The following is a 16421-nucleotide window of genomic DNA, read 5'->3' as shown; positions in this document are numbered from 1 at the left end:
CCCCTCCCCCCCCAGGCGCCGTTCCGCCTGGTCGACATTTGTGTGGACCAGCGCTGATCGGTGCTCGGATGCAGCCTCCCTGGGGAGGCTGGTGAATTGATGGAGGCTGGATGAGTAGGTCATAAGTAGGTTTACAACCTACTTCCGTGAGCGTCATTTGGGGCAGATTTCCGACTCTGACGTGTTGCGGGACTCCGGTAAATCTCACGAGACTCAGAGGCTGTCAGGAGGCTCGCTGGAGGACTTTCCCGAGATTCTCCGCCCGCATTCTGCTCTCGCTTGAGCATAATACGGCTGGAGAATCCTGCCCTATGTCCCCACTCTTGAATTGTATATGCAGAAGAAAAAGCCAAATATTTTGTACTTTATCTACCCTGTTAAGCTTGCCTTGAGTTGGGGAGGACAGTTTGCCTTTTTGGCTGGCCATTGAGCTTCGCGTTTGAAGCTTCTGATTGTAAATTTTATCACTCCACCAACACCGAGCTCTAAATGTTCTTGATTCAAAACGCAAAGCTGCCCAACCGGCTGGCGAATAATTTGTTTCTTAAATGAGGATCCTGTTTAGGTTTTGCCAAAGTTTCAGTACTTAAAAAATGTTGTAAAACATCAGAGGATCTTTTAAAATTGCTGCTCAATAAGGGAGTCCTTGGAAGCTTGTTTAAGGAAATCTTTAGAATTGACTATCCAAGTCCAGTACCATGAACATTTCCAGTAAGAAATCTATTTGTCGTGTGTTTAGAGACTCCATTTTCATAAACTGAGCTGCAGGAGGCAGTTGCCTCCCCATTGTTAAGCTGTAGGATTCATCTCTGTAGTATTAATAGTCCGTTGCAGATTAATTTGCTGGGAGTGCTCATTCCTGTAACAATTTCCATTAATTTTCTATCTCCACACAAACATACAAATTAGGAGCAGGGCTAGGCCACTTGACCCAGCTCTGCGATTCATTAAGATTGCGCCAACCCCTCAATGACCTTTCAGCACATTGTTTATCAAGAATCTATCTACCTCTGCCTTAAAACTGTTCAAAGACTCTGCTTCAACTACCTTTTATGGAAGGGAGTTTCAAATACTCACTACCCAATGACAAACAAAATCTTCTCATCTCAGTCTTTAGTGTGTGACGCTGTATTTTTAAACAGTGACCCCGAGTTCTAGATTCTCCCACAAGAGGAAACATCATTTCCACATCCACCTTGTCTAGATCCCTCAGGATCTCAAGCATTTCAATGAAGTCTTGTCTTATTCTTCTAAACACCGGTGGACCCAAGCCCAGCCTGTCCAATCTTTCTTGGTAAGACAACCCACCTGTGGTGGTATGCATTAGGGGTAATATGGTACCTGTGAAGCCGAGAGGCTATTGGCTGACAGGTCCCGGGTCCTGATTGGATCTGCCGACTTCTGGCTCCGCCCTGAAGGCGGAGTATAAGAGCTCGAGTTCTCCCCTCAGCATCATTCTGTAACTGAGCTGCTGGGGAACAAGTCTCGCTTAATAAAGCCTAGATAGACTTCATCGCTTCTCGTCTCGTGTAAGTCATTGTGCGCTACACCACCCAATCCATTTATTAATCCAGTAAAACTTCTCTGAACTGCTTCTAATGCATTTACATCCTTCCTTAAATAAGGAGACCAATACTGTGCACCGTACTCCAGATGTGGTGCCACCCAGTGCCCTGTACAACCGAAGCATAACCTCCCTACTTTTTATATTCAATTCCCTTTGCAATAAATGATAACATTCTATTAGCTTATTTATTTATTTTTAAATTTAAAGTATTTTTTCCCAATTAAGGGGCAATTTAGTGTTGGCAATCCACCTACCCTGCACATCTTTGGGTTGTGGGGGTGAGATCTACGCAGACATGGGGAGAATGTGCAAACTCCACACGGACAATGACTCGGGGCTGGGATCGAACCTGGGTCCTTGGCGCCATGAGGCAGCAGTACTAACCACGATAAAGTTTCCTAATTACTTGCTGTTATTAGGCATATTATTATGCGACATGCACCAAGCCACCCAGATCCCTTTGAATCGGAGTTCTGCATTCTCACCATTTAAATAATGGGTGGAAATCTCTGTCCATTCACAGCAGCGGGATTCTCCGGTCCTAATGCAGTGAACGGGAGATTTGGCTGAGCACCAATTTCTCCGTCCTCAATAGCGGTGGTAGTGGGATGGACTGGCAATGGAGAATTTCGGCCAATATGTTTTATTCATCCTTTGATGTGTCACCTTATCAAATTGTTCTGAAAATCTGAAGAGATAGCAAGGAGAAATCTAAGGGTGAAGTGCCTTGTCCCTGGTACAATCCTTTTTTAAAAAAAATATATTTTATTAAAGTTTTCAAACACAATTTTTTCCCTTACAAATCAACAAAAATGGTAGCATGATACCTGCTATATAACATTGTTTAAATAATATAGTAAACTAACCAAATAACACGGAAGTAATGCTCCCCCACCCCCTCTCCCCATCTAGAACACAAACAATTTACCCCCCCCCCCACTGGGCTGCTGCTGCTGGCTATCGATCTTCCCCCTAACGTTCCGCTAGATAGTCGAGGAACGGTTGCCACCGCCTGATGAACCCTTGAGCCGATCCTCTAAGCGCAAACTTCATCCGCTCCAGTTTAATGAACCCCGCCATATCGTTTATCCAGGTCTCCAGGCCGGGGGGTTTCGCTTCCTTCCACATGAGTAAAATCCTACGCCGGGCTACTAGGGACGCAAAGGCCACAACATCGGCCTCTTTCGCCTCCTGCACTCCCGGCTCATCCGCTACTCCAAATATGGCTAACCCCCAGCCTGGCTTGACCCGGACCTTCACCACCTTCAAGATCACTCCCGTCACACCCCTCCAATACCCCTCCAGTGCCGGACACGACCAAAACATATGTGTGTGGTTCGCCGGGCTTCCCCCGCATCTCCAACACTTGTCCTCCACTCCGAAGAACCTGCTCAACCTTGCTCCCGTTATGTGTGCTCTATGCAGCACCTTAAATTGGATCAGGCTAAGCCTGGCACACGAGGAAGAGGAATTTACCCTGCTTAGGGCATCAGCCCACAAACCTTCCTCAATCTCCTCCCCGAGCTCTTCTTCCCATTTTCCCTTCAGTTCGTCCACCAGCTCCTCCCCCTCTTCTCTCATCTCCCGGTATATCTCGGACACTTTGCCCTCCCCTACCCACCCCCCCCGAAAGCACCCTGTCCTGGATCCCTTGTGTCGGGAGCAGCGGAAATTCCCTCACCAGTTGTCTCGTGAACGCTCTCACCTGCATATACCTAAAGGTATTTCCCAGGGGCAGCTCATACTTTTCCTCAAGCGCTCCCAAACTCGCAAACGTCCCATCTATAAATAAGTCTCCCACTCTCCTGATTCCTGCCCGGTGCCAGGTCTGGAATCCTCCGTCCAGCCTCCCTGGGCAAACCTATGATTGTTCCTGATCGGGGACCACACCGAGGCTCCCAGCACACCCCTCTGTTGCCTCCATTGCCCCCAGATACTTAATGTTGCCGCCACCACTGGGTTTGTGGTAAACTTTTTCGGGGAGAGCGGTAATGGCGCCGTCACCAGCGCCTGCAAGCTCGTCCCTTTGCAGGACTTCATCTCCAACCTTTTCCACGCCGCTCCCTCTCCCTCTATCATCCATTTACGAATCATCGCCACGTTGGCGGCCCAATAATAGTCGCCCAAATTCGGCAACGCCAGTCCCCCTCTGTCTCTGCTACGTTGTAGGAACCCCCTCCTTTCCCTCGGGGCCTTCCCTGCCAACACGAAGCTCGTGATGCTCCTATCTATTTTTTTAAAGAAGGCCTTAGTGTAGTGATCAGTATAGGGAGACATTGGAACACAAATAGGAACCTCGGGAGGACCATCATTTTAATTGCCTGCACTCTGCCCGCCAGTGACAGCGGCTGCATGTCCCACCTTTTGAAATCCTCTTCCATTTGTTCCACTAGCCGTGTCAGATTGAGTCTGTGTAAGGTTCCCCAGCTCCTGGCTATCTGAATCCCCAGGTATCGGAAGTTTCTTTCCACTCTCCTTAGCGGTAGGCCATCTATCCCTCTACTCTGGTCCTCAGGGTGTATCACAAAAAGCTCACTCTTTCCCATGTTAAGCCTATATCCCGAGAAATCTCCAAACGCCCTCAATATCTGCATGACCTCTGTCATCCCCCCCCCACTGGATCCGTCACATACAGCAGTAGGTCATCCGCATAGAGTGACACTCGGTGTTCCTCTCCCCCTCTAACCACCCCTCTCCATTTTCTGGAGTCTCTCAGCGCTATGGCCAGTGGTTCAATTGCCAGCGCGAACAGTAATGGGGACAGCGGGCATCCCTGTCTTGTTCCCCTGTGTAGTCGAAAATACTCCGACCTTTGCCGATTTGTGACCACACTTGCCATTGGGGCCCCATAGAGGAGTTTAACCCAGCTGACAAACCCCTCCCCGAACCCGAACCTCCTCAGCACCTCCCATAGATACTCCCACTCCACCCTGTCAAATGCCTTCTCTGCATCCATTGCCGCCACTATCTCTGCCTCCCCCTCTGCTGGGGGCATCATTATCACCCCTAATAGCCGTCCCAACTTGACATTCAATTGTCTCCCCTTTACGAACCCTGTCTGGTCTTCGTGCACCACCCCCGGGACACAATCCTCCATCCTCGTTGCCAGCACCTTTGCCAGCAACTTGGCGTCCACATTTAGCAATGAGATAGGCCTATAGGACCCGCACTGCAGCGGATCTTTATCTCGTTTCAAGATTAGTGATATCGTCGCCTCCGACATTGTCGGGGGTAGGGTCCCCCCTTCTCTGGCCTCGTTAAACGTTCTTACCAGCAGCGGGGCCAACAAATCCACATATTTTCTATAGAATTCCACCGGGAACCCATCTGGTCCCGGGGTCTTCCCTGCCTGCATGTTCCCCAGCCCTTTGGTCAACTCGTCCACCCCAATTGGCGCCCCCAGACCTGCCACCTCCTGCTCCTCCACCTTCGGGAACCTTAGTTGGTCCAGAAACTGCTGCATCCCCTCTTTTCCCTCCGGGGGTTGGGACCTATATAGCCTCTTGTAAAAGGTCTCAAACACCTCGTTTATCTTCCCTGCTCTCCGCACCGTGGCTCCCGTTTCATCCCTAACTCCCCCTATCTCCTTCGCCGCTGTCCTCTTTCGCAGCTGGTGGGCCAACAGGCGACTCGCCTTTTCCCCATATTCATATCTCATCCCCTGTGCCTTCCTCCACTGTGCCTCTGCCCTCCCTGTGGTGAGCAGATCGAACTCCGTCTGGAGTCGTCGCCTCTCCCTGTATAGTCCTTCATCCGGGGCCTCCGCATATTTTTTATCTACCCTCAAAATCTCCCCCAGTAGTCTTTCCCTTTATTTGGCCTCCGTTTTCCCCTTGTGAGCCCTGATGGAGATCAACTCTCCCCTGACCACCGCTTTTAGTGCTTCCCATACTACTCCTACTCGGACCTCCCCGTCGTTGTTGGCCTCCAGGTATCTTTCGATACATCCCCGCAGACTCCCTCATCCGCCAATAATCCCACATCCAGTCACCAGAATGGACGCTGCTCCCTCTCCTCTCCTAGTTCCAGGTCCACCCAGTGTGGGGCATGATCTGAAACAGCTATGGCTGAGTACTCAGTTCCTTCCACCCTCAAAATCAGTGACCTTCCCAAAACAAAGAAATCTATCCGGGAGTACACCTTATGGACATGGGAGAAAAAGGAGAACTCTTTTGCCATCGGCCTAACAAATCGCCACGGATCCACTCCCCCCATTTGGTCCATAAACCCCCTAAGCACCTTGGCCGCTGCCGGCCTTCTTCCGGTCCTAGATCTAGATCTATCTAACCCTGGGTCCAGCACGGTGTTGAAGTCCCCCCTATTATCAGGTTTCCTACCTCCAGGTCCAGGATACGTCCCAGCATCCGCTTCATAAATCCCGCATCATCCCAATTCGGGGCATATACATTAACCAACACGACCTCCATTCCCTGCAGTCTACCGCTCACCATCACATATCTGCCACCGCTGTCCGCTACAATGTTCCTATCCTCGAATGACACCCGTTTCCCCACCAATATGGCCACCCCCCTATTCTTTGCGTCCAGCCCCGAGTGGAACACCTGCCCCACCCATCCTTTCCTTAACCTAACCTGGTCCGCCACCTTCAGGTGCGTCTCCTGAAGCATGGCCACGTCTGCCTTCAGTCCTTTTAAGTGCGCGAACACTCGGGCCCTCTTAATCGGGCCATTTAGGCCTCTCACGTTCCACGTGATCAGCCGGACTGGGGGGGCTGCCCGCCCCCCTCCCCTGTCGACTAGCCATCACCCTCTCTGGGCCAGTCCCACGTCCCGTTTCTGCGCACCCACTCGTCCCCCAGGCGGCGCATTCCCACCCCGACCACCTTTTTTACCAGTTCCTTCTCGATCTCCGCAGCAGCAACCCAGTTATCCCCCCCTCCCCGCTAGACCCCCATCTAGTATGGTTACTCCCCCCATATTGCTTCCGAAAGTCAGTTGACTTCAACTGACCCCGGCTTCTCCCGCTCTCTCCTTGACCCCCCCGTGTGAGGAACTCCCATCCACCTTGCGCCTATCTTCCCGCCATCATCTTTCTGACGAGGTAACAAGAAAAAGAAACCTTGTGTTCTCTAGAGCTGGCCCGCCACTCGTGGCGCAGCTCCCTCTGCCGCCCCACTGCCATTCCCCATCCCCCGCCTGAGTCTCTTCTTCCCCCCCACCGGTGCCCACATTTCTCAATGTCCCCCCTCCCCAATTTATATTTCTATATACATCAGCATTTTCGTTTCCCCTCCAACATCAGTCCCTCAGTTCTGATCCAGTTTCTCGTTTTTAATGAAGGTCTATGCTTCTTCCGCCGTTTCGAAGTAGTAATGCCTCTCCTGCTGCGTGACCCACAGTCGCGCCGGCTGCAACATCCCGAACTTCACTTTCTTCTTGTGCAGCACCTCCTTGGCTCGATTGAAGCTCGCCCTCCTTCTCGCCACCTCCGCGCTCCAATCCTGATACACTCGTACCACCGCATTCTCCCACCTACTACTCCGTACCTTCTTGGCCCATCTCAGAACCGCCTCTCTATCATTGAAGCGGTGAAATCGCACGATCATCGCCCTAGGTGGTTCTCCCGCCTTTGGTCTCCTCGCAGGGACCCGATGGGCCCCTTCCATTTCCAAGGGGCCCGAGGGGGCCTCAGCTCCCATTAGCGAGCGTAGCATCGTGCTCACGTAAGCCCCGCTGTCAGCTCCTTCCACTCCCTCGGGGAGACCCAGGATCCGGAGGTTCTTTCTCCCTGATCTGTTTTCTAGGACTTCAATCCTTTCGATGCACTTCTTCTGGAGCGCCTTCTGCGTCTGCATTTTGACCGCCAGGCCCAGGATCTCGTCCTCGTTGTCAGTCACCTTCTGCTCCACCACACGGAGCTCTATCTCCTGGGTCTTCTGTGTCTCCTTAAGCCCCTCAATTGCTTGTAGCATCGGGGCCAGCACCTCCTTTTTTAGCAGCTCCACACACCGTCTTAAAAATTCATCCTGGTCCGGTCCCCATGTCGCCTGGGCTCCCTCCGCCGCCATCTTGCTCCTTTCTTCCTTCTGCCACTGCCCTCGAGGATTCTTCGAGATCTGGCCGCCGACACTGATATTTTTCTTTTTCGCTGGGGGGGGGACTCCCTGTTGTCTCACCCCACACCGGGTTTTGTCCCGAAAAAATTCCCCGTTGGGGCTCTTAAAAGAGCCCGAAGGTCCGTTCGAGCTGGAGCCGCCGAAACGTGCGACTTAGCTGGTCATCGCCGCAACCGGAAGTCATCGTCCTTGGTACAATCCTAATCTCAAACAATTCTTCTGACAAAAGCATATTCTCAGCACTTAATCACGGGCGGTATTCCCCCCCCCACCCCCCCTGCCACCAGATGGGAGAACCGCCGGGGCACCGCGCAAATCGCGCCACGCCGCCCCGACCCCCGCATGCGATTCTCCCCCCCCCCCCCGAAACCAGCGGCGCGCGAATCGCAGCGAGCCGCTCAGAGAATCACCACAAACGGCAAGCGACGATTTGGCAAGCCCGGATGGGCCGAGCGGTCGCGTCGTCCACACCTGGTCGCTGCCGGCGGGTACTCATCGCAAAGGCTTGGGGGCAGCCTGTGGTGGTGGGGGGGGGGGGGTGGCTCTGCTCCCGGGGGACCTCCGGAGTGGCCTGGTACACGATTGGGACAAACCGATTGGCGGGCCAGCCTCTCTGTCGGCGGGCCTCCTTTCTTCCACTGGCGAGCCAGGATCCATCCGCCATGTTTGTGATGTGCGGCCTGGGGGAGGACAGCCACCGCGCATGCGCGAGTTGGCGCCACTCCCAACTGCGCATGCGTGGGACCCAAGGCACTGCTTTTTTTTCGCGGCTCCGAGTCTCTGACCCTGCGTCGTGCCCCCCCCCCCCCACCGTAAATCGAGCGACGCCCCTGCTAGCCTCACGGAGGGGGGAGAATAGGGGTCTGGGAACGGGCACCGATGCCGGAGTAAAACACTCCGGTTTTTACTCCGGTGTCGGCACTTAGACTCCCGTTGGGAGAATCCCGCCCCACATTTATTGCAATGGCTTGCGATAGCTAATAGCCCATCGAAAATTTTGCTTGTACATTTAACATTGTACGTGATCCTTGTGGCATCAGGGGCGAAATTCTCCCCCAACGGCGCGATGACCGCCGACTGGCGCCAATCAGATGGGCATTGCGCCAGCCCAAAGATGCGGAATGCTCCGCATCTTGGGGCCGAGCCCCAACATTGAGGGGCTAGGCCGGCGCCGGAGGGATTTCCGCCCCGCCAGCTGGCGGAAATGGCATTTGTTGCCCCGCCAGCTGGCGGAAATGGCGTTTGTTGCCCCGCCAGCTGGCGGAAATGGCGTTTGGTGCCCCGCCAGCTGGCGCGGAAATGCGGCGCATGCGCGGGAGAGTCAGCAGCCGCCGACAGTTTCCCGCGCATGCGCAGTGGGGAGAGTCTCTTCCACCTCCGCCATGGTGGAGGCCGTGGCGGAGGCGGAAGGGAAAGAGTGCCCCCACAGCACAGGCCCGCCCGCGGATCGGTGGGCCCCGATCGCGGGCCAGGCCACCGTGGGGGCACCCCCCGGGGTCAGATCGCCCCGCGCCCCCCCCCCAGGACCCCGGAGCCCGCCCACGCCGCCTGGTCCCGCTGGTAAATACCAGCTTTGATTTACGCCGGCGGGACAGGCAATTGCTGGGCGGGACTTCGGCCCATCCGGGCCGGAGAATTGAGCGGGGGGTCCCGCCAACCGGCGCGGCCCGATTCCCGCCCCCGCCCAATCTCCGGTACCGGAGACTTCAGCGGGGGCGGGGGCGGGATTCGCGGCGGCCAACGGCCATTCTCCAACCCGGCGGGGGGTCCAGATCATGTTATGAGCATGAAAGCTGAGGCATACTTTCCTGAAGTTTTCCAAATTGCAACCTCTGGGATTTCCCAGGATACAGAGTTCTTGAGACACTTTTTTCACATGTATTTGTTGATTTTGTGTGCATGTGTGGCATGGTTTAGTTGTGGGGTGTTGACCTACTTTGGGACCCATGTCTGCATCTTGTCATGTAACTGCCACCTGAGCTGCTGATCCTGTTAAAGTTGGCTGTCTGATCCCCGGAAGCTGCAACTTTGGTTACTGCAGGCGCGCATCTAGAGGAGGAGGATGTATTGATGGCTGTTCACCCTTTAACAGACAAATGGGTTATGAGGATGCTAAGGCCAGTCTGACAGGCCCCAGCAAGGAGGAGTGGGTGGTTGGTGAGGGTAGGCACTGCTTTGCCAAAGAGCGTTGCCACAAATTCATGAGCCAAAGGGGACCTGAAAAGCTGGCCAAGAAGCTGATCGGGTTTACCAGATACTTTCCCCAAGTGGCAGAGAGTCCACTTGCCGCTGGCTAAATGTTAGTGCAGATGGGACGAGGCCCTCAATTGGCGACTTAAATAGTTCAACTGGGCTCGGGCGGGAAGGATTCTCCATCACCTTTCCCATCATTGGCAAGGTGGCATGGCAGCGGCAACTTCTTACCAGCCTTCCCACCTCCTAGCGAGTCCCTAAAAAATTGTTAAAATCCAGCCAGTTATTATGTTGTGTTGCTTGAAAGGCTGTCGATGTTTTGCAGAGTTGCACTTCACACACAGTTTGAGTGTGCCAACTTTGTTTTGAATAGCCCAAGGCAATTGAAACAGAAACAAATGTTTGTAACTTTCTATCTATTTTCGTTGCTTTTAAAATGTTGTACACGCATTTACTTATTTTTCAATGGTCTCAATACTACAGATTTTATTTTAAATTGCAAGTGACGTAAATGTGGGAGAACATCTAATTTGGCTGAAATCTGCAGAATGTGAACAAATCTACTGTTTATAAGTGTAAATATGGTACAAAGATTGAACTGCAGATTTTTGACAGTATGGAACCACTTGTAACCTTAATGTGTGTTGCAATGTTCAAAGACAAAGGTTTCTCTACAAGGGAAAGTGCACTAACGGTTGCTTAAACTACAGGAACAGCTGCCTTACATTGTTTGAAGTTATTATTTAGACTGCTGCAAGAGCAGATCCTTATAAGTACTGTCCATAGGAAGTTGTAACATGGTGAGCTATACTTTTGGGCTGGGAGTTGTTTCTGCGCAGAGTCTGGAATTTGAAACATCTTGGGGCCTCAACAGTGCCGACATCAGTGACTCCTGCAACATGCAGGAAAGTTGATAATTTCTCCTCTGCAGAGGTCTTCTTTCAAGGACAGTTAACTTTTTTGATATGTGTATATAACTGGGGAACGGTAGTGGATGGCTGTTTGGATTAGAAAGAGTAAAAAGGCAGGAGTTCAACAGAATCGTACTAACCTTGAAGTTGTTTGAAAACTTGATGGCATTTCTGTCTCATAAACTACAATCGGCGGCAATGTTTTGGTGTGAAGAAGTGGAAGATGACTGTAAGTAACTGTTGCACAATCATTTGTCCTTGCTGCAAATTCTTCTGCTTCAACTGTGATTTTCTGTATTCACATGTTAATGAAAATAGCAATGTTTTAATGACAAATTTGTTGCCGTTAACTGCGGTTGTATTTTGTCTGCCTTTTAAAGTCCTACTTTAAAGTAGAACATAGTTAAATGACAGAAATACATAAACGTCACCTTACTCATGATTCGGTGTGTGTAATAATTATGTATTGTTGATTTTAGCGAGTGCTAATTAAGTGTTTCGCCAATTTTTTTCAACTTCCTTCGTTAATTAACAATTTTGGCATCAATAACGTTGTGGGAGTTCTCTATTTCTGGAGTTTCGACAGTACGCTCCAAATGTTAGAAACATAAACCTGTGCTGCACATGTACTGCCTTTTGGATGTCACTGAACAAAACCAAGAGACATTTGGTTTAGATTTTTCTGAGAGGCATAAAAGCAGATTTAATGAGCTCCATATCAGCACAAGTCTTTTTCAGATAAAGCTGTTGCAATGTCAGCATGTAGCCAAACGTGTTGAACTTGTTGACACAGAGGGGGTAAGCTTTCATGCTGATTTAAGGGGGCTGTGTTGTCGTGGACCTATGCAACTCATTACTCCTTTGAGTGCCAAGTACTTGTCAAGTGACTCAATAACATGAGAGAAGCACTGGATTTACAGCCTCCGAGGAGGTCATTTGGCCCATCATTCCTGTGCCAGTGTTAGCTCTTCAGCTGAATCTGTCTACTTGAATCCTATTTCCTTATCCTTTTGCCATTATGTTATTGATTATGTTTGCAATACATTTTTCTTCAGAGTTTGATTAATATTGAAAATATACTTCCAGACATAAAATTGGCTTACAAAAATCTGTGTATGCTGTATTTTGTCCTCGGAGTAGCAGACTGATGTTAGAACTGTGTTTGAAGACATTTTGTTCTTGGCTTGCACTGGGATTTAAGCGTTATAAAGATTTATCCACAGCTAAAACATTGGAGATTAGTGAGCCAGATGGGCTTTTACAAAATCCTTGATAGCTGTTATGGTTATCGTTCCTGATACTAGCTTTATTTCAGATTTGTCGGTTGAATTTAAATCCCACCAGCTGCTGTCCCCAGAGCATTAGCCTGGGCCTCTGAATCACTAGTCAATTGACATGGCCGGTATGCCACCGTCTCTCTGTTTTCACACCTGGAGCTATCTTCATACCTAGCTTCTGGGTCTAAGTGACTGATTGACTTGATTGGGCCAACTCCCCACAAATCAGCTTCCTTTCCTACCGAGGCCTCTGACCGACCTCCCACCCCTGAACATCCGATCGAAACCCCTTCCTCCTCCCCAGCCCCTGGTCCACTCTGCATGATTTGGTCGACTTGGGAGCTGCTGCAGCATTCTCTGAATGGTTCCTCACACTCGCAGAGACCCAGTCTACCGTTCACTGTTACCTGCAAGCAGGAACACATACGGTGATGTTAACAGTGCATTGTGGAGTTAAAAGCACCTCAACATCTGTGGGAGTCGAGAAATGTGGTCTCCACATGACTTTCTGACCAAGCCCTTCCCTGCAGATCAAGTCAGTAAAACTTCTGCCCATTACTCTGACTGCGGGGAAGAAAATAATCTATCTTCTTGTTGTGATGAGTTCAAGATAGGTCTTGAGCCGACAACATTTCTCACCATCTTCTTTTTTGATGTTACTTGCTGCAGTGGGTTTCTGCTTCTATACCTTTCATATGACCAATGCTAATTAAACTGTCAGGTTTGGCGGATGTCACAGGATCATAATGGCTCATAAGAACATTTGTGGGCTCTGCGCTAATCTACATGTATCTTTTGTTACACTCTGGCATCGAACTGTAACTCATTTTAGTGGCCTGAAGGCCGGTTGGGAGATGAGGGGGGTCAGTAAAATCGAACGGAGCCACGTCAGAAAGGCTCCATGACGCGGACCTGCCATTGAGGCATTTTATTGATGGCAGGATAGGATGTGGACAGTTTGCCCGCTCCAAGCAGGGGCATTTTTTCCAATGGTGGACTGACCTCCTCCTCAACGTGGTGAAGCCAGGAGCTAAATGGAGATGGCCTCTCAGTAACAGTTGTCACAGCTCTGTCACGGACAAAAGGGGGCAGGGACAGCGTGACCCCAATGACCTCACAGGAGGGAAATACCTTCCGACACTCGGCACAGTGACTTTCTAATTCTTTCTTGCCTCTCATTGCCTCCAGATCTTGCGTGCCTCAGCAGATACCACCTCTCCCTATGGCGCTGTTGAAACTGACTTTGGCGCATCTGTCTCTGTGATTGGACTGACTGCATGGCAATCCCACCTACTGTCCCTCAATGTACACCAAATGCGGCACCTGTGCTAAAATTGCTGAGCCGATCCTGTTGTCGGCAAGTGCGAGCTTAGAATTTGCTTTTTACCCCAATGTCGGGGTCCACACTAACTTGGCAAAAGTCAGCCAGTGCCTTCCTAAGGTGGCACTAGCAAATAACTGAGTAAATAGGCAAATGTGTCAATCATAACAACAATTTATATTGATATAACCCCTTTAATGTAATAAAACATTCTCAGGTGTTTCATAGGATTATTGCAAAGTAAAATAATGCCACGAGTCACAATGATGCAATATTAAGCCCAAAAGCTTGGGCAGAGAGGTAGGTTTTAAGGAGCATTTGAAAGGAAGAAAGAGAGGTGGAAAGTTTGAGAGGTTTGAGGATGGAATTCCAGAGATGAGTGCCTTAGCAGCTGAAGGCATGGCTACTTGAATCCAGAAAGCTAGGTGGTAAAGAATAGAACCAGAGACAATCTTTACGAACTTTGATCATTTATTTACAAAGATACACATTGCAACCACGCATCTCCTAACATCAACAATCACAGTTTTAGTCTGCGGATTCACTAACGCACCTACAAGTAGGAACAGTAGCACGGTGGCGCAATGGTTAGCATTGTTGCCTCACGGCGCCGAGGTTCCAGGTTCGATCCCCACTCTGGGTCACTGTCCGTGTGGAGTTTGCATATTCTCCCCGTGTTTGCTTGGGTTTCGCCCCCACAACCCAAAGATGTGCAGGGTAGATGGATTGGCCACACTAAATTGCCCCTTAATTGGAAAAATGAATTGGGTACTCTAAATTTATAAAATAAGTAAGTAGGAACAGTGAATGCAGGCAATAAAATGCAATTACGATCACTGTGGTGGCATATGCCCTGGGGGAGACTGGGTGGGTGGGGGGGGGGGGGGCTACTTCACAGGCCACATGGCGGGCCTAGAATCTATGGGGACACAGCATGAGAATGTAAGCATATCAAGGATTTAGGCGTGTCCCTAGCCGTTTGGGGATTGGCCAGAGTTAGCTCAGGAGTCATGGGAACAAGACCTGTGTGTTGTTAGACGTTTTAGTTGCTGTGAAATGAAGAGTCGAAAGTTCTTGTTCCTTTTCACCAAACACCATTTATTTCACTTCCACAGCCTCTGCACAAAACTCTTAACAACACACCACCTGACAGAGGCCACCTGAAGCCCCTTTAAATATCAGTGTCAATTAATGGATACTTAACATAAATGAGACAACTAATTGCAATGTCTCTTAACCCATTACCTAACAGTCTCCCCTTCCTTGGAGAAAATAAAAATTAGGTGAAAACAAAATTTCAAGAAACTCAAAAACATACACATGATGTCGCCCCCCCCCCTTTTTTTTTGGTTTGGACGAGAAAGAAAAAAAAAACAGTCACAGAAACAAGCGCTCTTCATTAACAATATCCAAATGTTTCTGTGAACTTGCCCCTCTTTTCGTAAAACAGTCTGACAGTTGATAGCTCTTGTCGACCCATTTACCACTCTCCTTATTTTCTTTGTTTCCCACACAAGTGGGCAACATTTACCATTGTTCCCCAAAAGGAAAATTATAAAACCTCCTGCGCTTGAGACCCCATCACATAAATTTGCATCGGACACATCACTAGAAACTATGAGTTTCAAGTGCTTAAGGTTACCTAAAACCGGGAACTTCAAAACACACTCCTGCATTTTTAGTTTGGCCAACGCTTTATTTGCTCTTATTATGTCTTCCACTTTGGGATCATTCATTTTTGTACTCAACTCTAAGACATCAAAACTCACGTCCGGCCTAGTCGGTCTACCTAACCAGTTCAGTTGCCCAATTAAACTTTGCAGTTGCTCTTTTTCTATCTTTGAAACCATTGCGTCTTTTTGTGAAACTCGGCCATGACTAATTGCTATTGGGGTGATGCTTTCCAAATAAGATTGCTGACGTAAAGTTGACCCTAACTTAGTCTGTCCAATTTCCAGTCCAATATATTTAAATGCACCAGAAGCCTGACTTCCAACCCTGAATCTTTTCCTCAAACCAGCGATTACAATAGCTTCAAATCACTCGTCCCTCCCCACAAATAATCATCGACATGCTTCATAAAAATGCCAGATTTCCTTTATAGTGCCAGTAAAACATTGCAGGATCTGCTTTCAACTGGCAACAGCCTAACTTTAACAAAACTGACCTTACCGAAAAGTACCAGACTCTAGATGCATCATTTAATCCATATACACATTTGTTCAACTTCCAGAGTACCCCTTCTGTGTTAGCTGCTTCTTTAGGAGGACAGAGAAAAATGTCTCTCTGGAGCTGATGCCCCTGCAAAAAGGCAGCTTTTATATCTATAGATTTGCATTCCCATGCCTTTGTGGCTAATAGAGCCAAGAAGATCTTTAAAATAACCTTTCCTGCTGTAGGTGAATCTACCCTTAAATCCTGATCTTCTAAATTTTCTTCAAATCCCCTTGCCACGAGCCTGGCCTTTGCCTTATAAGTTCCATCCAGAAGAACCTTTTCCGTGCAAATCCATCTGTGGGATAGAGCTCTTTGTCCCCTACCCGGTACTTCCGTGTATACCCCAAATTCACTCCAACTATGCAATTCTTGCTGTTTAGCTTCTTTAATAACTTTTTCATCTAATTTATTTGAAGCCACCAAAATCTCACGTGCATGTGGGCTTCTACTCCTATTAGTGTTCGTAGTCTTACTCATGTTCCGAGATCTTGACAAACTACATCCCCTCTCCCGCCTGTTCTGTACTGCGACTGCTTGATCTTTCCCTTCTGCTGTGGGATGTCCTTTCAATAGTTCTCGACCTTTTCCTGCGGACCTGTTCACTATCCGATGTACTATCTGAACTGGCACTGCGTTTCTGTGCTCTCCATTTTTGAACTTCGTTTTCCCAATCAATTGTCTTGACTCCTTCCCCTGAATGCTGTACATTCAACCAATGTTTATACTTTCCAGTGGCCTTCCCTGCTCTACTAATAACAGTTGCATCCTTCCATTGACTAGACACTTCAGGCAAGTATGTCACTTTTGTACCAACTTTTGGCAGTTGCCCTTTCAGACAAATGGCCTGTTTTAATTCACC

General features: G+C 49.4%; 1 protein-coding gene across 13 annotated transcripts in view; it reads left to right on the top strand.

Moving 5' to 3' along the window:
* Positions 1 to 16421, top strand: part of dmd (dystrophin) — a 3042490-nt gene that overhangs the window by 429022 nt on the left and 2597047 nt on the right. Inside the window, exon 1 of one of the 13 annotated variants that reach the window (XM_072513981.1) lies at positions 10716 to 10976. The exons of the other annotated variants lie outside the window; for them this stretch is intronic. Coding sequence (XP_072370082.1) covers positions 10910 to 10976 — 67 coding nt within the window. The 5' untranslated portion in view covers positions 10716 to 10909. Of the gene's footprint in view, positions 1 to 10715; positions 10977 to 16421 lie in introns of those variants that run through there. 13 annotated transcript variants of the gene reach the window in all.

The sequence above is a fragment of the Scyliorhinus torazame genome, chromosome 8 (assembly GCF_047496885.1).
Source record: "Scyliorhinus torazame isolate Kashiwa2021f chromosome 8, sScyTor2.1, whole genome shotgun sequence".
In the NCBI taxonomy this organism is placed as follows: Eukaryota; Metazoa; Chordata; class Chondrichthyes; order Carcharhiniformes; family Scyliorhinidae; genus Scyliorhinus; species Scyliorhinus torazame.
Note: the sequence above shows the minus strand (reverse complement) of the source record. Positions and strands in the feature narration are given on the sequence as shown.